Source organism: Lampris incognitus, chromosome 4 (assembly GCF_029633865.1).
Source record: "Lampris incognitus isolate fLamInc1 chromosome 4, fLamInc1.hap2, whole genome shotgun sequence".
Taxonomy (NCBI): Eukaryota; Metazoa; Chordata; class Actinopteri; order Lampriformes; family Lampridae; genus Lampris; species Lampris incognitus.
This window is the reverse complement of record NC_079214.1, coordinates 1,304,085-1,332,023: the sequence shown is the minus strand read 5'-3', so window position 1 is coordinate 1,332,023 and position 27,939 is coordinate 1,304,085. Positions and strand designations below refer to the sequence as shown.

At 48.2% G+C, this 27,939-nt stretch overlaps 1 protein-coding gene across 1 annotated transcript in view; it reads left to right on the top strand.

Annotated features, from left to right (window-relative positions):
• Window positions 1–27,939, top strand: part of LOC130111525 (mucin-2-like) — a 168,681-nt gene that overhangs the window by 40,953 nt on the left and 99,789 nt on the right. The window contains exons 8-14 of the mRNA XM_056278748.1: window positions 661–778; window positions 2,340–2,478; window positions 11,592–11,702; window positions 12,884–12,953; window positions 13,318–13,455; window positions 14,129–14,293; window positions 14,749–14,843. Of these exons, the coding sequence (XP_056134723.1) occupies window positions 661–778; window positions 2,340–2,478; window positions 11,592–11,702; window positions 12,884–12,953; window positions 13,318–13,455; window positions 14,129–14,293; window positions 14,749–14,843 (836 nt within the window). The remainder of the gene's footprint in view (window positions 1–660; window positions 779–2,339; window positions 2,479–11,591; window positions 11,703–12,883; window positions 12,954–13,317; window positions 13,456–14,128; window positions 14,294–14,748; window positions 14,844–27,939) is intronic.

The window sequence follows — 27,939 nt, the reverse complement described above, 5'->3', positions numbered from 1 at the left end:
AGCAGGTGGAGGAATGCTGTGAGGGTTTGTGTGGAGTGCAGCAGGTGGAGGAATGCTGTGAGGGTTTGTGTGGAGTGCAGCAGGTGGAGGAATGCTGTGAGGGTTTGTGTGGAGGGCAGTAGGTGGAGGAACGCTGTGAGGGTTTGTGTGGAGTGCAGCAGGTGGAGGAATGCTGTGAGGGTTTGTGTGGAGGGCAGTAGGTGGAGGAATGCTGTGAGGGTTTGTGTGCAGTGCAGCAGATGGAGGAATGCTGTGAGGGTTTGTGTGGAGGGCAGCAGGTGGAGGAATGCGGTGAGGGTTTGTGTGGAGGGCAGTAGGTGGAGGAATGCTGTGAGGGTTTGTGTGCAGTGCAGCAGATGGAGGAATGCTGTGAGGGTTTGTGTGGAGGGCAGCAGGTGGAGGAATGCTGTGAGGGTTTGTGTGGAGGGCAGCAGGTGGAGGAATGCGGTGAGGGTTTGTGTGGAGGGCAGTAGGTGGAGGAATGCTGTGAGGGTTTGTGTGCAGTGCAGCAGATGGAGGAATGCTGTGAGGGTTTGTGTGGAGGGCAGCAGGTGGAGGAATGCGGTGAGGGTTTGTGTGGAGTGCAGCAGGTGGAGGAATGCTGTGAGGGTTTGTGTGAAGCATGGTGAGCTTCATCATCTCCACTGTTCTTCTCTTCAGGAATGGTCTTCGATGACGTCAACAACACTGGTTGTATTGTGCAGAAGCAGTGCCCATGTCTGCACAACCACCACGTTTACAGCCATGGAGAATCCTACTCCACCAGCTGCAGAGCATGGTAAGAGGAGGGTGGTGGGCGCTCATCACCCATGGTGAAGCCAGGCTGCGCAGGTCTCCCAGCAGCCTGGCTCTTTGAATAGAGGAGGTTCTTCTGAAGGTCTCACCAAGCTGTGTGTTGAATCAAATGTCAGGCGAGGAGCACAGTAAGCCGTTTAAAGTAAACTTTACATGACTTTCACAGCCGCCTTTTTACCAGGTCTTTCTATTTGATATGAAGTGAAACCAAAACCTATTTATTCTAAAACCCGGGTAGAGAAGTGCACCATCAGTGGTGGAGCAACATGTAATAACTATAAACACTCATAGGTTACATAGCATGCAAACTATACATACATGTTTGGTTTTCAACTCTTTACGTTAGCATGGACTCCTTCTCTGCTCCTCTCACAGGTGAAGGACTGTTTCTCTTCTGGGTTTCATGTCCCCCACTGTGAATGCTAAGGAAGACAAATATGTCCCCTGTAATGTTGTCCCACAACAGGAAGACACGCTCATGACTTCCTGTTTTTACGTTTCACCTTGAGAATGTTTCCTGTCGTTGCTTTCATTCTCACTGCAGCTCCATGCAGTGACACAACAACAGTCACTGCAGCTCCATGCAGGGACACAACAACAGTCACTGCAGCTCCATGCAGGGACACAACAACAGTCACTGCAGCTCCATGCAGTGACACAACAACAGTCACTGCAGCTCCATGCAGTGACACAACAACAGTCACTGCAGCTCCATGCAGGGACACAACAACAGTCACTGCAGCTCCATGCAGGGACACAACAACAGTCACTGCAGCTCCATGCAGGGACACAACAACAGTCACTGCAGCTCCATGCAGGGACACAACAACAGTCACTGCAGCTCCATGCAGGGACACAACAACAGTCACTGCAGCTCCATGCAGGGACACAACAACAGTCACTGCAGCTCCATGCAGGGACACAACAACAGTCACTGCAGCTCCATGCAGGGACACAACAACAGTCACTGCATGGAGCTGCAGTGACTGTTGTGTTGTCTTGTGTGTGGACGAGCAGCATCTTTCCATAAAGAACGAGGTCTGACTTGGCGTCAACACAAATGAGACAAGGATGTCCTGCAGAGCACCTGAGACACACACCAAAGTCTAATGACAGTCCACACACACAAACACACAACGTAATAAACTGTAAAAATAAAATAATGAAAAAGCCACTGATATGGTAAAAGTGATATGACACGGGATAACGCAACAGCATTGTCAAAATACAATAATTTATTAGTTCAGAAACTAGGGAGGAAATGTTTGACTCCATGACTCGTTTTTGTTAATCAAATTTAAACAATTAACCAAATATGTGAAAACACAACACATTATCCTTACCAATAAACAAGTTACAGTAGAAGACGATGAGAGTCAGTTCTATTAGAGGTTTGTATCTCGAGTAAACAGCTTAAATCTCTTGCTGATTTATGCTTGACTGACGCAGTGAAGACCACACGTTACTGGAGTCCTGTTCCTCCACCTATCTGCACCTCCACCTTACTGCCTCTGCGTTTACGTGTGTGTCTCTCTCTCATACAGTGTGTGTGAGGGTGGTCAGTGGAGCTGTACAGAGAAGAACTGTCCAGGGACGTGTTCTGTGGAGGGAGGAGCTCACATCCACACCTTCGATGGCAAAGTCTACACCTTTCATGGAGACTGCTCCTATGTACTGGCCAAGGTATTACACTGATGGCACACCAGGCATTTAGCATTACATAGTATGTACTGGCCAGGGTATGCTGCCTGATGGTTCCAACTTTCAGAGGTTTTGTCTGTTTACTTTACTACAGGACCTTACTTTTCTCTTATTTATTCAATTCAATTCAATTTATTGTCATTAAAACAATGTGCAGGCACATGTTAAAAATGAAATGAGGGCTGTGGCTTCACCAAACAGTGCAAGACAGACACAGCAAACACAGTATAAGATAGACACAGATGAAGACCAAAAGCTAAACTAAGTTAAAAAAGAGCAAGAGTACAACATATTTAAAAATATCTACAGACATTCAGTGGGTAGCCAGGTTCAGGTGGGCAACAGCTTGTGGAAAGAAGCTGTTTTTGAGCCTGGTAGTGTGGGCTCTGAGGCTCCTGTAGCGCCTCCCAGAGCGCAGGGGGAGAACAGTCCATGGTTGGGGTGGGTGGGATCTCTGCTGATGCTCAGACCCCTTCGAAGGCAGCGTTTGTGATAAATATCTTTTATGGCTGGGAGCTGGGTACCGGTGATATGCTGGGCCGCCTTGACGATCCGCTGCAGAGCCTTCTGGTCTACTGAGGAGCAGTTGCCGTACCACACTGAGATGCAGATGGTCAGGATGCTCTCTATGGTGCAGAGGTAGAAGTTGGTGAAAATTTTGGGGGGTAGACGGGCAGACGGGCGCTCCTCAGCCTCCTCAGGAAATGCAGGCGTTGTTGGGTCTTTTTCAGAAGGGCCTGGGTGTTTAATGTCCAGGAAAGTTCCCCCGCTGATGTGGACTCCAAGGAATTTAAAGCTGGAAACACACTCCACTTCCACCCCATTGATGTGTATGGGGGAGTGGCTGCAGCTTCTAGACCTCCTGAAGTCCACAATCAGCTCCTTTGTCTTCTGCACATTAAGGACAAGATTGTTGGTAGTACACCATGATGTGAGGTGCTCAATCTCGTCTCTGTAGGCCGTCTCGTCATTGTTGGTGATACGGCCAATGACTGTGGTGTCATTTGCAAACTTAACTATAATATTTGAAGGGTGAGTTGGCAGGCAGTCGTGGGTGGAGAGGGAGAAAAGGAGGGGGCTCAGACCACAGCCTTGAGGGGCACCTGTGCTGAGGGTCAGGGTGGAGTAGGTGTGGTCACCTAACCTAACAGACTGAGGTCTGTTGGTCAGGAAGTCCAGGGTCCAGTTACAGAGGGAGGGGTTGAGGCCAAGGAAGAGGAGTTTGGTGGTTAGTTTGGTGGGGATGATAGTGTTGAAGGCAGAGCTGTCATCTATAAACAGCATCCGGATGTATGTGTTGTTAAGTTCAAGGTGGGTCAGAGCAACGTGCAGGGCAGTGGCAATGGCATCCTCAGTAGACCTTTTGGGACAGTAGGCAAACTGATGTGGGTCGAATTTGGGGGGGGGATAATGTTTTTGATGTGAGCCAGAACCAGTCTCTCAAAGCACTTTATGGCAATGGGGGTGAGTGCTATGGGTCGGTAGTCATTCAGACATGTGGATGTTGGTTTCTTGGAGACAGGAATGATAGAGGTGGTCTTAAAGCACGTCGGGACTATGGATTGGGACAGGGAGAGGTTAAATATAGTTGTGAAGACCTCAGCCAGCTGGTCGGCACATTCCCGGAGGACCCGACCCGGTATGCCGTCCGGTCCGGCAGCCTTCCATGTGTACACTCTGCGTAGTGATTCTTTGACCTCTGCGGTCCAGAGTGAGCACCTGGTTTTCTGGGTGGCTGGGGATTTTTGTGGCCGGGTCAGTATTGTTCTTGTCGAAGTAGGCATAGAAATGATTTAGCTGGTCTGGCAGGGAGACATCATGGACAGTGGGACCGCTAATGGAGCTTTTGTAGTCTGTGATAGACTGAATGCCTTGCCACATTTGCCGAGGATCAGAGCTTTTGTGAAAGTGGTCCTCTATTCGTAGGGAATATTTGTTTGGCTGTTCTGATGCCCTTTTTGAGGTTGGATCTGGCTGTGCTGTAGGCCTCACAGTTACCTGACTTGAACGCTGCATCCTGGACTTTCAGCAGCTGCCGGACCTCACTGGTCATACAGGGTTTCTGGTTTGGAAAGGTGCGGACTGATTTTTTTGTTGTGACACTCTCAGTTCAAAAGTTAATGTAGGCTAATATGGCAGATGTCTGTTCATTAATGTCTATATGGGAGCCATGGGTAGCTGAATGTGCAAAAATACTCCAGTCTGTGTTGTCTAAACAGTCCTGGAGTTCAGAGACTGCTCCTTCTGGCCGGACAGTGATTGTCTTTACTGCTGGCTTGACCCGTTTTATTAGGGGTTTGTAGGCTGGGACCAGGAACAGGCAGAGGTGGTCAGAATGCCCCAGATGAGGGCAAGGAGTAGCCATGTATGAGTCCTTGATGTTTGTATAGAGATGGTCCAGGGTGTTTTGTCCCCTAGTGGGGCAGGAGACATGCTGATGGAATTTGGGCAGTACAGCCCTGAGGTTAGCCTGATTAAAGTCACCACCTATGATAAAGGCATTGGCCGGGTGTTTGGTCTGTTGTCTGCTGATGGCCCATTGTAGCTGCTTCAGTGCTACCTTAGCATTAGCATGTGGGGGGATGTATACAGCGGTGATGGTAATGGCCGTTAGCTCCCTGGGCAGGTAAAAAGGCCTGCACTGAATCATAAGCAGCTCCAGATCAGCAGAGCAATGCCTTTCAACCATCTTTATATTGTTGCACCAAGAGTTACTGACATAAATACTCAAACCTCCTCCGCGGGTCTTGCCGGAGTCCGCTGTCCTGTCGGCACGGAAGGCTGTGCGGCCCGCCAGCTCGACTGCCGAGTCGCCATGTTGCTGCTGAGCCAAGTCTCCGTAAACATCAGCAGACAGCAGCTCTGCAGCCTTTTCTGAGAGGACCGCCTGAGCCTGTGTTCACACCGCAAGATACAAAATAGTTTCGCGCGACGAGGTTACATACAAAGTCAATGCAGACGCGCGACGAGGGGCGACAAGTCGCTCTGTCGCTCCGGGCGACGCGATTCGTGCTGTAGCAGCGACGCGATGACGCGGAGCGACAATCGCTCGAGGCGATTTTGTAGTTGAAATATTTCAACGACAGCGACATTTTCGCGCTGACGCTGTGCGCGAAAGCCAATCAGTGTCGAGAGTCGAAGGACGTCACGATTCCCGCTTGTTCATTCGAAAGAACTGAGAGCAAGGAGGCGGTGAAATCCCCCGAGTCTCGGCGTCTCCTGGTCGTCTCATGAACCCGCACACCACGGCGTTTGGTTCTCCTCAGGGACCTTGTCAACAACACAGACAGAGCAGCATGGCAGTATACCGGCCATGGTTCATGACGGACACAAATGGCGGAAAGACGTTGTGGGTATGTATAACATTAGCCCCGCCTCCTTTCCCCGTTCTGTGGCACGGCAAAGTAAAAGTCTGCGACGTCTCGCGAGGCGACGCGAATTATTTTATGTCTTTCGCTGTGAACACGGCCCGAGTCTTATCTCGTCCATTTTGTTAGCTAACCACCGGACATTAGCCATGAAGATGCTGGAGAGGGAGCGCTACTTAGCTTAGCATGTAGCCCGCCACGTTTCCCCCTCTTCTGTTTACGTAGCCGACAGGGGGCAGCGTTTCCACTGCGAGGCCGGGGAGCGGATAATATGGAGGGGGAGTTGTCCGTGATGGTGGAGGGAAGCGAGTAATCCGGTCTGAGGGTTAACAGGTCCTGGCGGCTGTAGAAGAGCGCAGGACCTACACTTGTAAATACACTTAAAACTAACCTGTAAATAACAAAGAAAACACAACACTGAACAGGGAGCCGTAGTAGCTGTTGCGTCCAGCGCGCCGCCATCTTGCTTTATTGTCAGCGTTGATCATGGAAGTACTGGCATTACTGCAGTTGTTGTTATAACACAGTACTTTTTTGACACCAGACATACAAAGGCAGTTTTCAGAAATAAAGCAGAGATCCACTGTTGTTTAAAGTGAAGCAGAACATCCATCCATCCATCTGTTATGTCTGCACACATCGACAGTGCTGCATTTGATTTGGTGCTGTTTTATTGTGCTGGGATCGATTGGTGATGCCTGCGGGCTCTGGGTTGTTTGATCGGGTCTGCCTGTGATGCTGTGTCAGTCTAAATAAAGAATGCAACGCAGAGGTTGTGTCGAGCGACAGCGCTGTGTCCTGACGTGATTTCTAAATACAATATTGGCGACGAGGATGGCTGATATCTCTCTCCCACCACCTGCCCCTTCCTGGCATTACCTGGCGAGCTTCCAGTACCATGGACTCGCTGGCTACATAGTTTTGAAAATGACCTCATAGCCTCAGGGCTCGACGGCGTGAGCCAGGCTAGGCAGACGGCTCTGTTGCTACACTGCTTGGGAGCAGAGGGTCATCGTGTGCTCGGGACTCTGGGGAACGTCACAAGCTTTGACGAAGCTGTGGGACTTCTGAACACCCAGTTCGCTGCTCCACAGAGCGCCCTCCTTTGGGGATTTATATTCCGTCAGCGACACCAACTGCCTGGTGAGTCTGTGCAGCAGTATGTAGCTAATTTGCGAGGGCTAGCTAGCTCATGCAAGTTTGGCGCGCTTCAGGACGAGATGGTTCGCGACCAGCTAATCGAACACACCAACAACGCAAAGGTGCGTGAGACTCTCCTGCTGGAAAAAGACGATCTGCTGCTGTCCACAGCAATTACCATCGCACTGCAAGTTGAGAGAGCAGCTGAGTGTGCTGCTATGCTAAATACACAGCAAGTGGCCACCTCCAGTCAAGCTGCCAACGACTCCTCCCTCTACTCACGGCTGCCCCTCGGGACGCAACCCAGCCAGAGCGAGGCGGGCGCCGACTCCACTGGGGACGTCCTGCAACTGCAACGACAGCGTTCTCGGCCCCGCCCTCAAAAGTCCTGTGGTAACTGGATCTCGGTCTCATTTTTCAAGGGCTCAGAACTGCCTTGCCCGTGGCCAGACATGCCGTAGCTGCGGTAAGCAAAATCACTTTGCCAACGTCTGTCGATCTTCCCCGGCTGGGTCAGAGGGCCACACCCCCCAGTCTTCAACCGCTGTCATTCACAAGGTGAGCTCTGGGCCAGTGTCATTCAAATCATGCACAGTCAACATTAATGATGTGTGCATCCCCCTGCTGTTGGACACCGGTGCAGGTGTGTCTCTCCTGAATGTTGATACCTACAGTCAATTTTTCGGTTCACTGCCACTGTCCGCACCCTCAGCTGTCCTCTGTGGGTATGGTGACTCCAAAATCGATCTGGTTGGCTCTCTCCAAGTGACTGTCCGCTATGGAACCAAGCTGGTGCCCAATGCAGTTTTTCATGTGGCACGCTGTGGGGCCAACCTGATGGGCCTGGACCTGTTCTCCCTCTTAGACACAAGGGGGGCAGCAATCCTGACTGTTGCCACACCTTGGCAGCAGAAGTGGCCATCGCTGTTTATGGGGCTGGGCTGCCTCTCCGCCTTCGCCCATCAACCTCTCCTCAACCCTGCTGTGAAATCTGTCATCCAACCACTGCGCCGCATCCCGTTGGCTCTCCGTGATGGGGTCTCCGCCGAGCTGCCAGAACTGCTGGAAGCTGGCATCATTGAACCGGTGGACGCGTCACCTTGGGTCTCAAACCTCGTGGTGGCTAAGAAGAAGTCGGGGGGCCTGCGTGTCTGCGTCGATCTACGTGCAGTAAATAAGGCAGTGGTCCCTGATAAGTATCCACTGCCCACCTCAGAAGAACTCACTGCTCAGTTCTATGGCTCTGAGGTGTTCTCCAAGCTCGACCTCAGACAGGGGTACTTACAGGTGCCCCTACACCCCAGCAGCCGAAACCTCACAGCCTTTGTGACACATGCAGGAGTGTTTCGCTACACCAGGATGCCTTTCAGTCTCAGCTCCGCCCCTAGCTGCTTCCAGAAAATGATGGTCTCCGTGCTGGCTGGCATACTGGGCGTGGCCATTTATCTGGACGATGTAGTGGTACACGGGCCCACCAGTGAAATCCACGACAAGCGCCTCAACATGGTCTTCGCAGCCCTGTCCAAGCACAAGCTAACTCTCAATGCTGAGAAATGTGTCCTCTCTGTGCCAGCCATCGAGTTCGTGGGGTTCCGGCTGTCAGCGAGCGGTGTAACTCCACTACAATCCAACGTGGACGCCATTCAGGCCATCCCTGAGCCCAGCTCGGCCGCCCAGGTCGCCTCCTTCCTGGGTATGACAAGTTACTACCTGAGGTTTCTTCCCCAGTACTCTGCGACCACAGCCCCCCTGCGCCAGCTGCTGCGTAAGGACGAGCCATGGGTGTGGTCAAAGGCATGCATTGACGCTGTGCGTGATCTCAAGACTCAGCTGACTTCACCGCCAGTGTTGGCTCACTTCGACATCTCCAGCTCCACCTGTGACGCATCAGCCACAGCGATAGGGGCTGTGCTGTCTCAAACCCAGAACGGTGTGGAGAAGCCCATCGCCTTCGCCTCCCGCGCCCTCAACCTGACCGAGCAGCGGTACTCCGTGGGTGAGCGTGAGGCGTTAGCCTGTATCTGGGCTTGTGAAAGGTGGCACCTCTACCTCTATGGCCGCTCCTTCACCCTCAGGACAGATCAGCAGGCCCTGACAGCGCTGCTGTCCACATCTGGGACAGGCCACAAACCCCTGAAGCTGCACCACTGGTCTGACCGCCTCCGCCAGTACAACTTCAGCCTGCAGTTCACCCCAGGCAGAGACAATGTTGTCGCCGACCTGCTCTTTCGCTCTGTCTCCACCCCAGCTCCACAGACGGACAATGACTGTGTGGAAAAGGACATTGGCCAAATGCTACACACACCCCTTCAGGCCAATGTCTCTCTGCAGAAGCTGAGGGCAGCCTCCGAACAGGACCCTGTCCTCTCCCAGCTCCGCACCTACATCCAGAACGGCTGGCCTCACAAGGTCCCAGAGGAGCTGGCTTCGTTCTCCCGAGTCAGACAGGAGCTCTCCTGCTGGAACGACACCTGTGTGGCACGTGGGTTTTGCACAGTGGTCCCAGCTGCTCTCCGTGCACGTGTTTTGAATACGGCGCATGAAGGCCACCTGGGCATTGTGAAACTGAAACAGCGCTGCCGAGACCTGGTGTGGTGGCCGGGGATAGACAGAGATATTGAGGCTCTGGTGAAGGACTGTTCTGCCTGCCTTGTGAGTGGCAAGACCGGCCACCAGGTTCCCCCACCCCTGCAACCTCTCGCCTGGCCCTCTCAGCCCTGGGAACACCTGCAGTTGGACATTTGTGGTGAGATCCATGGAGTTCCCCACCACCAACGCTTCATGGTGGTCGCCTAAGATCTACACTCAAAATGGCCTGAACTCACCACTTCCGATACTGTGACCTCACAGATCATCATCGACTTCCTGGACTCTCTTTTCTCTCGCTGGGGCCTCCCAAAGACCATCACCACTGACAACGGCCCTCAGCTGGTCTCTGCTGAGTTCACTGCTTATCTCGAAAGCAAGGGCATCCGTCATATACGCACTGCGTACTACCACCCCCAGGCCAATGGCGGCGTTGAACGTTTTCACCAGTCACTGAAGAACGGCCTCAGAGCACACATGGCCCAAGGGTGCTCTTTCACGCAGGCCATCCGTCACACTCTGCTGCATTATCGGGCCACACAGCACTCGACCACAGGCTTCTCCCCAGCCTCTCTCATGCTAGGCCAGGAACTGTGCATGCCCCTTGACAGGCTCCGCCCCTCCACACCCCAGGCACCTCCCTCTGGGGTCAGAGCCTCAGTCACTTGTCAGCAGACGCGGATGAAGCAACGGTTTGACCAGTAAAAACGAACCAGGGTGCCAGACACCAATGTGTCAGACTGGGTCAGGGTCCGCAGGCCCCACAGGGACAATAAAATGGCTTCATACTGGTCCTCGCCTCTCCAAGTCACCCGTCAGCTGGGCCCAGCCACTTACCTCCTCAGCGATGGCACTCGGTGGCACTCCAGTAGTCTACGGAAGGTGTCAGCTTCGCCACACACAGCTGGTGACACAACCATAGCCATTCCCTCAGCATGGCGAGACGCCCCGGGGCTTCATGCTGCTCCTACACGGGCCCCAGACATTCCTGGGCCTCAGCTTCCCCTGCCTTCTCCCTCCCCACCTTGGCCTGCCCAGCCTCAGGCCGCCCCGCGACCTGTTCGCACACGTTTACGCCCTGGCCACCTAGAGGACTTTGTGTCAACCTTTCATGTTTGAAATCCTGCCGGGGGGGGGGGGATGTTATGTCTGCACACATCGACAGTGCTGCATTTGATTTGGTGCTGTTCTATTGTGCTGGGATCGATTGGTGATGCCTGCGGGCTCTGGGTTGTTTCATCGGGTCTGCCTTTGATGCTGTGTCAGTCTAAATAAAGAATGCAACGTAGAGGTTGTGTCGAGCGACAGCGCTGTGTCCTGACGTGATTTCTAAATACAATACCATCATCCAAACAGCCTGTCCTGCTCTCAGGGTGGCAGGGATGCTGGAGCCTATCCCAGTAGAATATATAGTCTTTACTGAGTTTCTCTAATCCCCGTTCCAGTTGGATCTATCCTGGCCCTCTTTTGTGCTGCTTAACCTCTCTGATGGATGGGCATGTCAAACGTTTCACTGCAACTGAATTTTTATATAGCAAAGATAGAAATCTAAAACATTTTACTTATTATCACTTTTCTGTCTAAGCACATTGTCCATTACTTTGTTTTTGCATTAAAAAAAATTAGGGTGTCTGGGTTTATATATATATATATATATATATATATATAAATTTAAATTGACATGTTTCCACATATTTTAACATAAATCAATGAGGATTAAAGGTCTACAATATTTTGCATGGAGAATCTTTCTCTAACATGCACATACAGCTATCGAAAACTGCCAAGTCACGTGGACGATTAATTTCTGGGTATCACAATCGGATGATGAGCGGAAGCCAAATAAATTTGACAAGACCGGCCTGAGCAGATCACAGTGAGGAAATTGATATTTCAATATTTCATAAGTAGTTCTCAGCGAACTGAGCTGAACTCGCCAGACTTAGGCCAGCTACTTAACATCCATCATATACTGACCTTGTGCTTCTGTGTCCGTTGCAGCAATGCAGAGGGTCCAGGTTCACGGTCCTGGCGGACCTTGTGAAATGTGGCTTGGCGGACAGCAGGACGTGTCTGAGAGCCATCACACTGGCCTTGTCCAGCAGATCCACCGTGAGCTCCACCAACTCACACACACATCTGTCACCTTCTAACCAACACCACCATCCTCTTCATCACTGCTCACATCTTCACCTTCACAAACCTGTCACACAGTATCTGAGAAGCCTTGATGTTTGTCATTACTTAGGTTTGGTTTTGTTTCGACTGTCAGAATGTGAAGTTATTCATAGAGAATTGTTTGAAGGACAGTTCATCTCAAACTTTTTCATTCAAACGAACATCTGTTTCGTTACTGTCTACCACCGGCTGTGGTAAAGCAATAATGATTAAGTTCGCTCTCAATTTACGGAAGACCGCTTCTGAAACGGTTTGCTTTTTTTTTGTTGAAGTGCCAGTCGACACTTCCAGCGGTTTTACTTCGCTCAGCAGTGATTGGCCCACCAGAGAGATTAAGGTGCAACTTCCTCTCTGATAGATCAACCAGAGTGAAGTGTCAAAGACAGTCAAATAGTTCAAGATAGCAGACTTCCGGGCAAGATGGCGGACTGGGTGCAGACAAAGTTTTGACCTCCGCCTGTTTGTCCCAATTTTATAGGAACTTAACCATCCAACTTTTACCATTTGGACTTTTTGAACTGTTTTAACGCCCTCCAGTATTAAAACGATAAAATACTGAAAAAAAACCTGAACCATGATGACGAAGAAACCCCCATTCTTAACCCACTGTAACGAGGCTGCCGTCTCCCACGGCCATAACTATGCCGCTAAGATGGAAACCTCCACCGAGAGCTCCAAAAGAAAATACCCATTTTCGCCGGTCAAGAACCCACCTCCAGCAGCTAAAAAGAAAGCGGAAGGTATGGAAGGAATGGATGCCGTCTTGGCAGCAATAAAAAAAAAAAAAAGCTAACCGACAAGGTAGATGGTTCTCATCCATCCATTTTCTGAACCGCTTATCCTGCTCTCAGGGTCGCGGGGATGCTGGAGCCTATCCCAGCAGTCATTGGGCGGCAGGCAGGGAGACACCCTGGACAGGCCGCCAGACTATCACACAGGGCCCACACACACACACACACACACACAAACACACATTCATCCCTAGGGACAATTTAGTATGGCCGATTCACCTGACCTACATGTCTTTGGACTGTGGGAGGAAACCGGAGCCCCCGGTGTAGTAAACCTCACTCATCTGGCTTCTGACTTCTCTTTCATTTTCTGTCTACATTTAGGTTGTCAAACTCCATGCAGGAGGGCAAGTCTACGTAAACCAGATTTTTACTCAGCTTCCCCTTTTCACAGGTGAGTTATAGTTCATCACAATTTTCACTTCCATCCTGTCCAACTCCATACACCAGGAAAACCCATTAGTACACCGACGTTCAATGGACGATGAAAACTTTCCGAATTCTGTTCATGAAGTGACACAGCATTGTTGTGTTTTGCTGAGGTGTGTGACGGCACTAAGCTGAACTGAACTGCCTCACCTGAAGCGGACTGAAGTGACTCTTAATTAAAATTCCAACATTGATGCAGATTTTCCAGTCATATTGCACTGCTCTATTTGCAGGCCATTCATTTCTGTTGGGTTAACTGATCAGTTTAGAGTGTGTGAAGCCTGGATAAACAAGGTTTACTTTCCGTCTTTCTGCCACCCCCTCTGCAGCGGATCTCAGCATCTTCCAGCCGTCGTCCTTCTACATCAGCATCCAGACCACTGTGGGCCTGCAGCTGCTCGTGCAGCTTTCTCCTGTCATGCAGGTTTTCATCATAGCCACGACCACTCTGCAAGGAACCACCTGCGGTACGTCAGCTCAGCATTCCTTCAGTGTCTTCAACAGTACTTTAACTTCAGTGTCTTCAACAGTACTTTACATTACAGTCATTTAGCCGACACTTCTATCAAAAGCCACTTACAATAAGTGCATTTAATGTAGGAAATTAGGAGAACTACTAGTCATCAGAGGTCATAAGGGCATCTTCTCGCTAAACAAGCATCTAACAGCAAAACCAGTGCTAAAATAAAAGCGCTAGAAAGAGCTTTTCGTTTTTATGAGTGAATACAATAAGTGCTACGAGCAAGTAACAGAGTAGTAGTTCTTGAAGAGGTGAGTTTTCAACCTGCGCCGAAAGATGGGCAGCGACTCCACTGTCCTGACATCAGTGGGGAGTTCATTCCACCACTGTGGGGCCAGGACAGAAAAGGGGCCGGGACCGGGTCGATCGGCAGCAGGGGCCTCTGAGCAACGGGGCAACCAGGCGTCCTGAGGCAGCAGAGCCAAGTGGTCGGGCGGGGGTGTAGGGCTTGACCATGGCCTAGAGATAGGAAGGAGCTGCTCCTTTCACTGCCCTGTAGGCTAGCACCAGAGTATATATACATATATGTATACATACATATATGTGTGTGTGTGTGTGTGTGTGTGTATATATATATATATATATGTATGTATGTATGTATGTGTGTGTGTCTCTCCCAGGCCTATGTGGAAACTTCAACAATGTATTGGCTGATGACTTCAGAGTGATGAGTGGCTTGGTGGAAGGCACCGCTGTGGCATTTGCCAATGCATGGAAAACCAGAGCCAGTTGCCCTGATGTCAAGACACGTTTCATACACCCGTGTACCCAGGGGGTCAGCAATGGTATGGTCTAACTCTTTGTTTGTTTGTCTTCCAAAACACACCCGTCTATCAAACACACCCGTCCATCAAAACACACCTGTCCATCAAAACACACCCGTCTATCACAACACACCTGTCTACCAAAACACACCCGTCCATCAAAACACACCTGTCTTTCAAAACACACCCGTCTATCAAACCACACCCGTTTATCAAACACACCCTATCTATCAAAACTCATCTGTCTATCAAACACACCTGTGTATCAAACACACCTGTCTATCAAACACACCCGTCCATCCAAACAGAATAAACGTAACACACGCCAAACCACAGCATACCACCAGTGTACCGTACTACTTCATTTGAATGGATGCCACAGGATTTGGTAACAACATGAGCCTTCATCGTGGACATTTTAGTTTACTGTGTCATCATGAGGTGTTTTCTAACCTGTCTCCGTCTCCGTCTCTCAGAGCGGTATGCTCAGTACTGGTGTTCCAAACTGACAGATCCTCATGGAGTCTTCTCTGCCTGTCACTCCATCATCAGCCCCAGTGCTTACAGTGATGTAAGTACACACACATACACACACTTACAGCTGAAAATAGAAGCAAAACTCAAAACTCAAACCACAGCTTTCCTAAAATTAAACAACTGTCTGTCAGAATAACCAATCTGGGCAAGGTGAATCAGTTCAGCTGGACACAACATTCAAGGTGAATCAGGTCACCTGGACACAACGTTTAAGGTGAATCAGGTCACCTGGACACAACATTTAATGTGAATCAGGTCACCTGGACACAATGTTTAAGGTGAATCAGGTCACCTGGACACAACGTTTAAGGTGAATCAGGTCACCTGGACACAATGTTTAAGGTGAATCAGGTCACCTGGACACAATGTTTAAGGTGAATCAGTTCACCTGGACACAATGTTTAAGGTGAATCAGGTCACCTGGACACAACGTTTAAGGTGAATCAGGTCACCTGGACACAATGTTTAAGGTGAATCAGTTCACCTGGACACAACGTTTAAGGTGAATCAGGTCACCTGGACACAATGTTTAAGGTGAATCAGGTCACCTGGACACAACATTTAAGGTGAATCAGGTCACCTGGACACAACCTTTAAGGTGAATCAGGTCACCTCGACACAATGTTTAAGGTGAATCAGGTCACCTGGACACAATGTTTAGGGTGAATCAGGTCACCTCGACACAACGTTTAAGGTGAATCAGGTCACCTGGACACAATGTTTAAGGTGAATCAGGTCACCTGGACACAATATTTGATGACAGATACGTTTCATCGTCTAAGTGACCTCTTCAGTCTAAACTGAGCATGCAGCACAACTCCTGGTACAGGCTCTTGTAATATCACGTATTGAGTACTGCAACTCCTTACTGGCAGGTCTCCCTGCATGCACTTTCAAACCTCTGCAAATGATCCAGAATGCAGCAGCTCATCTGGTGTTCAACCAACCCAAAACGGCACATGTCACCCCGCTGTTCATATCCCTCCACTGGCTGCCAGTAGCTGCCCACATCAAATTCAAAACCTTGATCCTCGCTTACAAAACAGCAACTAAAACGGCTCCCGCCTACCTGAACTCCCTCATTCAGGTCTACACTCAGTCCGGCTCACTACGCTGTGCCAGTGAAAGGTGCCTGGCACTTCTGCCACAACGGGGCCCCATTCACTAGCTAGACTCTTCTCTTCTGTAGTTCCCTGGTGGTGGAACGAGTTACCAAACTCCATTTGATCCGCTGAGTCCCTCTCCATCTTTAAGAAGAAGCTAAAGACCCAGCTCTTTGGCCAACACCTTCACACCTGATGGTATTACTATAAATACAAAACTAAAAAAAATCACTTCTATGCACCCTATGCATCACCTTTGTGCACTGCCTGTTGACACCTATGTCCTATCGGACTTGAACCTAGTTTTTTGGCATTTAATTGCATTGCTGCCTCCTGACTAGCTCCTCGCTTGTGTTGTATTAACTCTCAGATGTACGTCGCTTTGGATAAAACCATCTGCTACATGAAACTGTAACATTGTAACCTGACTGCAGGTGTCCCCACCCTTATAAACAATACAGTGGCTGCAGGTGTCCCCAACCTTATAAACAATACAGTGACTACAGGTGTCCCCACCCTTATAAACAATACAGTGACTGCAGGTGTCCCCACCCTTATAAACAATACAGTGACTACAGGTGTCCCCACCCTTATAAACAATACAGTGACTACAGGTGTCCCCACCCTTATGAACAATACAGTGACTGCAGGTGTCCCCACCCTTATAAACAATACAGTGACTGCAGGTGTCCCCACCCTTATAAACAATACAGTGACTACAGGTGTCCCCACCCTTATAAACAATACAGTGGCTGCAGGTGTCCCCACCCTTATAAACAATACAGTGACTGCAGGTGTCCCCACCCTTATAAACAATACAGTGACTGCAGGTGTCCCCACTCTTATAAACAATACAGTGACTACAGGTGTCCACACCCTTATAAACAATACAGTGACTGCAGGTGTCCCCACCCTTATAAACAATGCAGTGACTACAGGTGTCCCCACCCTTATAAACAATACAGTGATTGCAGGTGTCCCCACCCTTATAAACAATACAGTGACTGCAGGTGTCCCCACCCTTATAAACAATACAGTGACTGCAGGTGTCCCCACTCTTATAAACAATACAGTGACTACAGGTGTCCCCACCCTTATAAACAATACAGTCGCATAACAACTCAAACCAACGACCATTTTCATATGCACATATGGGTGTGACCATTAACTAGAGTGACAGTGGTCATGTGTACTATTCACAGACTGGGGAATAGTTGCAGTCACAGCATTGTAAAGGCTGTGACACACCAGGCTGATGGTCGGGCGTCGGCCCATGTTGGGCCATTGGTGAGCATCTGTGGCCCTAGTTTTTGCGGTGTGTCCCACACCGTCAGCACTAGTCGGACCCCTGGCAGCTTTTCGGCCAATTCAGCATGTTGAATTGGCGGCAGAGCCCGTTGGTGAGAGAGATCACTCTGATTAGCTGTTCAGCTTAGCGAATCAGTGAACAAGAAGACAAACAGAAGTTACGAAAGCAAGCAAACAACGAAGTCAACATGTGGAACTGAACAGGAAAGAGCCGAGCGAAAATTTTAAAATCAGAAGTTTCATTTATCTCCAGCTCTCGACACAGGTTCAGGAAAGCCCGTTTTGCCTGTCGCTGTAGTGTCCATGAGTTCAGCCAGTTAGTGTGATTTCTCCTTATTTTTTGCCTCCACCTCTTCCTTTCTTCTTCCACAACCACAAGACCAAGGCCAAACAACGCCAGTGCCATTCTAAACTTTTTATCAGACGTATTCTGGATTAGAAGCAGCTGTATTACCACACCGTCTGTAGTGGTTAGAAGCAGCTATATTACCACACCGTCTGTAGTGGTTAGAAGCAGCTGTATTACCACACCATCTGTAGTGGTTAGAAGCAGCTGTATTACCACACCATCTGTAGTGGTTAGAAGCAGCTGTATTACCACACCGTCTGTAGTGGTTAGAAGCAGCTGTATTACCACACCATCTGTAGTGGTTAGAAGCAGCTGTATTACCACACCATCTGTGGTGGTTAGAAGCAGCTGTATTACCACACCATCTGTGGTGGTTAGAAGCAGCTGTATTACCACACCATCTGTAGTGGTTAGAAGCAGCTGTATTACCACACCATCTGTGGTGGTTAGAAGCAGCTGTATTACCACACCATCTGTGGTGGTTAGAAGCAGCTGTATTACCACACCGTCTGTAGTGGTTAGAAGCAGCTGTATTACCACACCGTCTGTAGTGGTTAGAAGCAGCTGTATTACCACACCGTCTGTAGTGGTTAGAAGCAGCTGTATTACCACACCATCTGTGTTGGTTAGAAGCAGCTGTATTACCACACCATCTGTAGTGGTTAGAAGCAGCTGTATTACCACACCGTCTGTAGTGGTTAGAAGCAGCTGTATTACCACACCGTCTGTAGTGGTTAGAAGCAGCTGTATTACCACACCATCTGTGGTGGTTAGAAGCAGCTGTATTACCACACCGTCTGTAGTGGTTAGAAGCAGCTGTATTACCACACCATCTGTGGTGGTTAGAAGCAGCTGTATTACCACACCGTCTGTAGTGGTTAGAAGCAGCTGTATTACCACACCGTCTGTAGTGGTTAGAAGCAGCTGTATTACCACACCATCTGTAGTGGTTAGAAGCAGCTGTATTACCACACCGTCTGTAGTGGTTAGAAGCAGCTGTATTACCACACCGTCTGTAGTGGTTAGAAGAAGCTGTATTACCACACCATCTGTAGTGGTTAGAAGCAGCTGTATTACCACACCGTCTGTGGTGGTTAAAAACAGCTGTATTACCACACCGTCTGTAGTGGTTAGAAGCAGCTGTATTACCACACCGTCTGTAGTGGTTAGAAGCAGCTGTATTACCACACCGTCTGTAGTGGTTAGAAGCAGCTGTATTACCACACCGTCTGTAGTGGTTAGAAGCAGCTGTATTACCACACCATCTGTGTTGGTTAGAAGCAGCTGTATTACCACACCATCTGTAGTGGTTAGAAGCAGCTGTATTACCACACCGTCTGTAGTGGTTAGAAGCAGCTGTATTACCACACCGTCTGTAGTGGTTAGAAGCAGCTGTATTACCACACCATCTGTGGTGGTTAGAAGCAGCTGTATTACCACACCATCTGTGGTGGTTAGAAGCAGCTGTATTACCACACCGTCTGTAGTGGTTAGAAGCAGCTGTATTACCACACCGTCTGTAGTGGTTAGAAGCAGCTGTATTACCACACCATCTGTAGTGGTTAGAAGCAGCTGTATTACCACACCGTCTGTAGTGGTTAGAAGCAGCTGTATTACCACACCGTCTGTAGTGGTTAGAAGAAGCTGTATTACCACACCATCTGTAGTGGTTAGAAGCAGCTGTATTACCACACCGTCTGTGGTGGTTAAAAACAGCTGTATTACCACACCGTCTGTAGTGGTTAGAAGCAGCTATATTACCACACCGTCTGTAGTGGTTAGAAGCAGCTATATTACCACACCATCTGTAGTGGTTAGAAGCAGCTGTATTACCACACCGTCTGTAGTGGTTAGAAGCAGCTGTATTACCACACCGTCTGTAGTGGTTAGAAGCAGCTATATTACCACACCGTCTGTAGTGGTTAGAAGCAGCTGTATTACCACACCATCTGTAGTGGTTAGAAGCAGCTGTATTACCACACCATCTGTGGTGGTTAGAAGCAGCTGTATTACCACACCATCTGTGGTGGTTAGAAGCAGCTGTATTACCACACCGTCTGTAGTGGTTAGAAGCAGCTGTATTACCACACCGTCTGTAGTGGTTAGAAGCAGCTGTATTACCACACCGTCTGTAGTGGTTAGAAGCAGCTGTATTACCACACCATCTGTGTTGGTTAGAAGCAGCTGTATTACCACACCATCTGTAGTGGTTAGAAGCAGCTGTATTACCACACCGTCTGTAGTGGTTAGAAGCAGCTGTATTACCACACCGTCTGTAGTGGTTAGAAGCAGCTGTATTACCACACCATCTGTGGTGGTTAGAAGCAGCTGTATTACCACACCGTCTGTAGTGGTTAGAAGCAGCTGTATTACCACACCATCTGTGGTGGTTAGAAGCAGCTGTATTACCACACCGTCTGTAGTGGTTAGAAGCAGCTGTATTACCACACCGTCTGTAGTGGTTAGAAGCAGCTGTATTACCACACCATCTGTAGTGGTTAGAAGCAGCTGTATTACCACACCATCTGTAGTGGTTAGAAGCAGCTGTATTACCACACCGTCTGTAGTGGTTAGAAGCAGCTGTATTACCACACCGTCTGTAGTGGTTAGAAGCAGCTGTATTACCACACCATCTGTGGTGGTTAGAAGCAGCTGTATTACCACACCGTCTGTAGTGGTTAGAAGCAGCTGTATTACCACACCATCTGTGGTGGTTAGAAGCAGCTGTATTACCACACCGTCTGTAGTGGTTAGAAGCAGCTGTATTACCACACCGTCTGTAGTGGTTAGAAGCAGCTGTATTACCACACCATCTGTAGTGGTTAGAAGCAGCTGTATTACCACACCGTCTGTAGTGGTTAGAAGCAGCTGTATTACCACACCGTCTGTAGTGGTTAGAAGAAGCTGTATTACCACACCATCTGTAGTGGTTAGAAGCAGCTGTATTACCACACCGTCTGTGGTGGTTAAAAACAGCTGTATTACCACACCGTCTGTAGTGGTTAGAAGCAGCTGTATTACCACACCGTCTGTAGTGGTTAGAAGCAGCTGTATTACCACACCGTCTGTAGTGGTTAGAAGCAGCTGTATTACCACACCGTCTGTAGTGGTTAGAAGCAGCTGTATTACCACACCATCTGTGTTGGTTAGAAGCAGCTGTATTACCACACCATCTGTAGTGGTTAGAAGCAGCTGTATTACCACACCGTCTGTAGTGGTTAGAAGCAGCTGTATTACCACACCGTCTGTAGTGGTTAGAAGCAGCTGTATTACCACACCATCTGTGGTGGTTAGAAGCAGCTGTATTACCACACCGTCTGTAGTGGTTAGAAGCAGCTGTATTACCACACCATCTGTGGTGGTTAGAAGCAGCTGTATTACCACACCGTCTGTAGTGGTTAGAAGCAGCTGTATTACCACACCGTCTGTAGTGGTTAGAAGCAGCTGTATTACCACACCATCTGTAGTGGTTAGAAGCAGCTGTATTACCACACCGTCTGTAGTGGTTAGAAGCAGCTGTATTACCACACCGTCTGTAGTGGTTAGAAGAAGCTGTATTACCACACCATCTGTAGTGGTTAGAAGCAGCTGTATTACCACACCGTCTGTGGTGGTTAAAAACAGCTGTATTACCACACCGTCTGTAGTGGTTAGAAGCAGCTATATTACCACACCGTCTGTAGTGGTTAGAAGCAGCTATATTACCACACCATCTGTAGTGGTTAGAAGCAGCTGTATTACCACACCGTCTGTAGTGGTTAGAAGCAGCTGTATTACCACACCATCTGTGGTGGTTAGAAGCAGCTATATTACCACACCGTCTGTAGTGGTTAGAAGCAGCTGTATTACCACACCGTCTGTAGTGGTTAGAAGCAGCTGTATTACCACACCGTCTGTAGTGGTTAGAAGCAGCTGTATTACCACACCGTCTGTAGTGGTTAGAAGCAGCTGTATTACCACACCATCTGTGGTGGTTAGAAGCAGCTATATTACCACACCATCTGTGGTGGTTAGAAGCAGCTGTATTACCACACCGTCTGTAGTGGTTAGAAGCAGCTGTATTACCACACCGTCTGTAGTGGTTAGAAGCAGCTATATTACCACACCGTCTGTAGTGGTTAGAAGCAGCTGTATTACCACACCATCTGTAGTGGTTAGAAGCAGCTGTATTACCACACCATCTGTAGTGGTTAGAAGCAGCTATATTACCACACCGTCTGTAGTGGTTAGAAGCAGCTATATTACCACACCGTCTGTAGTGATTAGAAGCAGCTGTATTACCACACCATATGTAGTGGTTAAAAACAGCTATATTACCACACCATCTGTGGTGGTTAGAAGCAGCTGTATTACCACACCGTCTGTAGTGGTTAGAAGCAGCTGTATTACCACACCGTCTGTAGTGGTTAAAAACAGCTGTATTACCACACCATCTGTGGTGGTTAGAAGCAGCTGTATTACCACACCATCTGTGGTGGTTGGAAGCAGCTGTATTACCACACCATCGGTAGTGGTTAGAAGCAGCTGTATTACCACACCGTCTGTAGTGATTAGAAGCAGCTGTATTACCACACCGTCTGTAGTGGTTAGAAGCAGCTGCATTACCACACCATCTGTGGTGGTTAGAAGCAACTGTATTACCACACCATCTGTAGTGGTTAAAAACAGCTGTATTACCACACCATCTATGGTGGTTAGAAGCAGCTGTATTACCACACCATCTGTAGTGGTTAGAAGCAGCTGTATTACCACACCATCTGTAGTGGTTAGAAGCAGCTGTATTACCACACCATCTGTAGTGGTTAGAAGCAGCTGTATTACCACACCGTCTGTAGTGATTAGAAGCAGCTGTATTACCACACCATCTGTAGTGGTTAAAAACAGCTATATTACCACACCGTCTGTAGTGGTTAGAAGCAGCTGTATTACCACACCATCTGTGTTGGTTAGAAGCAGCTGTATTACCACACCATCTGTGGTGGTTAGAAGCAGCTATATTACCACACCATCTGTGGTGGTTAGAAGCAGCTGTATTACCACACCATCTGTAGTGGTTAAAAACAGCTATATTACCACACCGTCTGTAGTGGTTAGAAGCAGCTGTATTACCACACCATCTGTGGTGGTTAGAAGCAGCTATATTACCACACCATCTGTGTTGGTTAGAAGCAGCTGTATTACCACACCGTCTGTAGTGGTTAAAAACAGCTGTATTACCACACCATCTGTGGTGGTTAGAAGCAGCTGTATTACCACACCGTCTGTAGTGGTTATAAGCAGCTGTATTACCACACCATCTGTAGTGGTTAAAAACGGCGTATTACCACACCATATGTGGTGGTTAGAAGCAGCTGTATTACCACACCATATGTGGTGGTTAGAAGCAGCTGTATTACCACACCGTCTGTAGTGGTTAGAAGCAGCTGTATTACCACACCGTCTGTAGTGGTTAGAAGCAGCTGTATTACCACACCATCTGTGGTGGTTAGAAGCAGCTATATTACCACACCATCTGTGGTGGTTAGAAGCAGCTGTATTACCACACCGTCTGTAGTGGTTAGAAGCAGCTGTATTACCACACCGTCTGTAGTGGTTAGAAGCAGCTGTATTACCACACCATCTGTGGTGGTTAGAAGCAGCTGTATTACCACACCGTCTGTAGTGGTTAGAAGCAGCTGTACTACCACACCATCTGTGGTGGTTAGAAGCAGCTGTATTACCACACCGTCTGTAGTGGTTAGAAGCAGCTGTATTACCACACCATCTGTGGTGGTTAGAAGCAGCTGTATTACCACACCATCTGTGGTGGTTAGAAGCAGCTGTATTACCACACCATCTGTGGTGGTTAGAAGCAGCTGTATTACCACACCGTCTGTGGTGGTTAGAAGCAGCTGTATTACCACACCGTCTGTAGTGGTTAAAAACAGCTGTATTACCACACCGTCTGTGTTGGTTAGAAGCAGCTGTATTACCACACCGTCTGTAGTGGTTAAAAACAGCTGTATTACCACACCATCTGTAGTGGTTAGAAGCAGCTGTATTACCACACCATCTGTAGTGGTTAAAAACAGCTGTATTACCACACCATCTGTAGTGGTTAGAAGCAGCTGTATTACCACACCATCTGTGGTGGTTAGAAGCAGCTATATTACCACACCATCTGTGTTGGTTAGAAGCAGCTGTATTACCACACCATCTGTAGTGGTTAGAAGCAGCTATATTACCACACCATCTGTAGTGGTTAGAAGCAGCTGTATTACCACACCATCTGTAGTGGTTAGAAGCAGCTGTATTACCACACCATCTGTAGTGGTTAGAAGCAGATGTATTACCACACCATCTGTGGTGGTTAGAAGCAGCTGTATTACCACACCATCTGTGGTGGTTAGAAGCAGCTGTATTACCACACCGTCTGTAGTGGTTAGAAGCAGCTGTATTACCACACCGTCTGTAGTGGTTAGAAGCAGCTGTATTACCACACCGTCTGTAGTGGTTAGAAGCAGCTATATTACCACACCGTCTGTAGTGGTTAGAAGCAGCTGTATTACCACACCGTCTGTAGTGGTTAGAAGCAGCTGTATTACCACACCATCTGTAGTGGTTAGAAGCAGCTGTATTACCACACCATCTGTAGTGGTTAGAAGCAGCTGTATTACCACACCATCTGTAGTGGTTAGAAGCAGATGTATTACCACACCATCTGTAGTGGTTAGAAGCAGCTGTATTACCACACCATCTGTGGTGGTTAGAAGCAGCTGTATTACCACACCATCTGTAGTGGTTAGAAGCAGCTGTATTACCACACCGTCTGTAGTGGTTAGAAGCAGATGTATTACCACACCGTCTGTAGTGGTTAGAAGCAGCTGTATTACCACACCGTCTGTAGTGGTTAGAAGCAGCTGTATTACCACACCGTCTGTAGTGGTTAGAAGCAGCTGTATTACCACACCATCTGTAGTGGTTAGAAGCAGCTGTATTACCACACCATCTGTAGTGGTTAGAAGCAGCTGTATTACCACACCATCTGTAGTGGTTAGAAGCAGATGTATTACCACACCATCTGTAGTGGTTAGAAGCAGCTGTATTACCACACCAGCTGTGGTGGTTAGAAGCAGCCGTATTACCACACCGTCTGTAGTGGTTAGAAGCAGCTGTATTACCACACCATCTGTGGTGGTTAGAAGCAGCTGTATTACCACACCGTCTGTAGTGGTTGGAAGCAGCTGTATTACCACACCATCTGTAGTGGTTAGAAGCAGCTGTATTACCACCAGTGTTGTAGTCGAGTCACTAAACCTCGAGTCCGAGTCGAGTCTCGAGTCCCCAGTGTTCGAGTCCAAGTCCAAGTCCGAGTCACCAAAGAAAAGTCGAGTCGAGTCCGAGTCGAGTCCCCATTACCTGAGTCCGAGTCGAGTCCCTATTACCCTAGTCCGAGTCCGAGTCATCAAGGTTGAGTCTGAGTTGAGTTCCAAGATGGCTCCAGTGATCCACTCGGGCACAGTCAAAGATCTGACATACAAATAAAAAAGGTCTACATTAAACAAAAATGACACAGCTGTCACCATTTCAAAGGGAGTTTAATTACTTTGTAACACGATAGCCAAACAAATGCACACCCACACACTCGCACACATGCACGCGCAAGCATGCGCGCACACACACATTTTAGAACAGTCTGAATTTCTTTGACATTCTGAACACTGGATGTTCTTCAAAACACCTTGATAGCTGTGAATAGCATGATATTAGCAAATGGTGGAAACAGTATACAGAAGTAAGTTCCACAGCATACAATACATTCATAAAAACAAGTCAAAAGACATTGTCTCTCAGGAATAGTTAGGAACAAAAGGCTGGCGGCACTAGTTTTAAGCATACACGTTGCATTTCAAAAACATAAGATCTGACAGCATGGAACTACTCAACCTTGCACGGTGAGGCCTCATCAAAATGCCTCCATGACTAAATACCCTTTCAATGGGCGCACTGGAGGCAGGGATAGAGAGTACCTGTGTGGCAATCTGATAGAGGGTAGGGAATTTGGATTTGTTTTGCTGCCAAAACCTGAGGCACGGGACTGAGTCAGAGTCCTGCTCAGCGATCAAGTTGAGGTATGTAGTCAACTGAGCCTGGCCAGACGGCTTCTTCTCGGTGGAGGAGGGAGTCCTCCTATAGTGGGGGAACATTCTCAACTGCTTCTCAGGAGGAGACTCTGAAAGTTCACCTTCCCCTGGTCCTGTTGCTTCCGCTGCATCTGCTGTTGATACCGCTTGCTTGTCACCCTCTGCCTTTATATACTCTAAAATGAGAGGGGGGCATGGGGGACTCATTACAAATATGTTATTGACTAGGCCTTCATGACAAATGACACGTCTATGTGCTTTATTGTAACACCTTCAATGATATAAACATCACAACAATCAAATAGTTAATCACTTAACTAACATTAATCAAAACATTTCTCACCTTTGATCTCAGTCTTCAGCACATCTTTGATGTCACTGTCCAGCTGCACATCATGTTCTAGCCGCTGGAAGCCAAATGCTGGGTCCAACACAGATGCTATGAAGTAGGCATTGGTGAAAGGAAATTTGGTGGGGCCTCTTCCTTCAGCCGGCTCACATCCTGGTATCTTGACTGCACTGAAAACCTCTGCAAACCTTGTTTTCAAGGAGCTCTCCAGAGCTCTCACCAGAGGCCCACAGTATCTGGCTTTTCCTCTTATTTCCTGCAGGTGACAGCGCAGAGTGAGGACACAGGGCACAATCACACTGACGGTGACAGTAGTCTCACCCTGAGTTAGGTTGGTTGCCTCTAAGAACGGATCAAGAACTTCGATCAGTTCTTTAAGCTGAGCATACTCTCGCGGGGATAAGATAAGGCTTTTGTGCCCCTCTGATTCCAACACACTGGACAGCTTTTGCATGTCTAAATGCAAATAAGCCTTCACCTGCTTCAGATTGGAATTCCATCGTGTGGCATTCGCTGTTGGAATTGTTGCATCACCAAAACACGCTTCAAAGCAGTCTTTAAACGAGGTGCCACTGTGGAGGAGGTTGGCTGCACGGGATAGCTTTGCTAGGGTGCTTGACAGCCCACTGGTGTCTTTCAGACCATCTTTTATGACCAACTGCAGTGAATGTGTGAAGCATGATAGTCTCTGCATCTTACAGTTCTCAGCCAAAGTGTCATTGACTGTCTGTTGATCTTCTGGCATCAGGTCTTGCCATATTTCATCATCCTCCTCAAATGTGCTGGGATCATGAGCTTCAGCATCACAAGGATCCTCTAGGGCAAAGCTGGCCTGGAAAGCTTTTCTCATGTTGGATGCATTGTCAGTTATGACAAAGTTGATCTTGTCCTTAATCAGGTATTCTTCAGCACAGCATTCAAACAGCATTGCAATCCTCTCTCCTGAGTGTTTCCCATGCACTCTTTTGCAGGAAAGAAGATATGACTGAAGGCTGAGTTCCTGTTTTTTTTATCCATTGCCACTGTGTGCTGTCACTCCAAGGAATGACTGCATCTTTCGATCACTCCAAATGTCTGTGGTAACAGCAACACTCGATGCTTCTGCCAGCTGGTTCTTTATCTGTTCTTTCTTGACTTCCACCATTCCTGGAATGGTCACAGAGGAAATTGTGGATCTTGCTATGGGCCAGTACTGAGGGTCCAGGACATGCAGGAAGTGCTTGAAGTCCTCGTTGTCAATGATGGAGAGTGGCAAGCAGCACTTAATGATTAGATCTTTTACAAGGGCATCACTTATAGCCTTCTGACGTGGATGTTTGAGGTCGTACATCCTTTGCTGTCCATCATTTAAAAATGATGTGATAGTCTTCTGACCTGGAGCAGCTGGCATCACATCTGAAGCAGTGGAGGCACGGTATTCTTGGAACCTAGGGGAAGACAGGATACACACTTTAGCTTGCTGATGCCAAACTGTTTCAAGTAATCTTTCTTACAGCAAAAAATGTGTAACGTTATAGCTATAACAATATGCAATAACAATACAAATGTTACACATTATACACATAGTTGTTTGAACCATAACCAGTTAAGTTACATATTTAGTTATCTATATAACTAACATTACCATATTAGTAGATTAACTAATGTAAGCTAGCTGGATAAATGAAAAGTATGAGAAAAGATACATAATTTATGAGACTAACAGGACAGGGATTAATTAGCAAAACCCAGTCATTTAATTATTGATTTAAGTATGTTACATGCTACCTAGCTGAGCTTTAACTCTCTATCCTCCATGAGTCTGTATGTTTATTCTGTATGGGTCAGGGAGGGTGTGATTTTGTTAGAAGACAGAGCCAGTTCATAGTACTGTTCAAAAGCTACGTCGCGCATGTCTA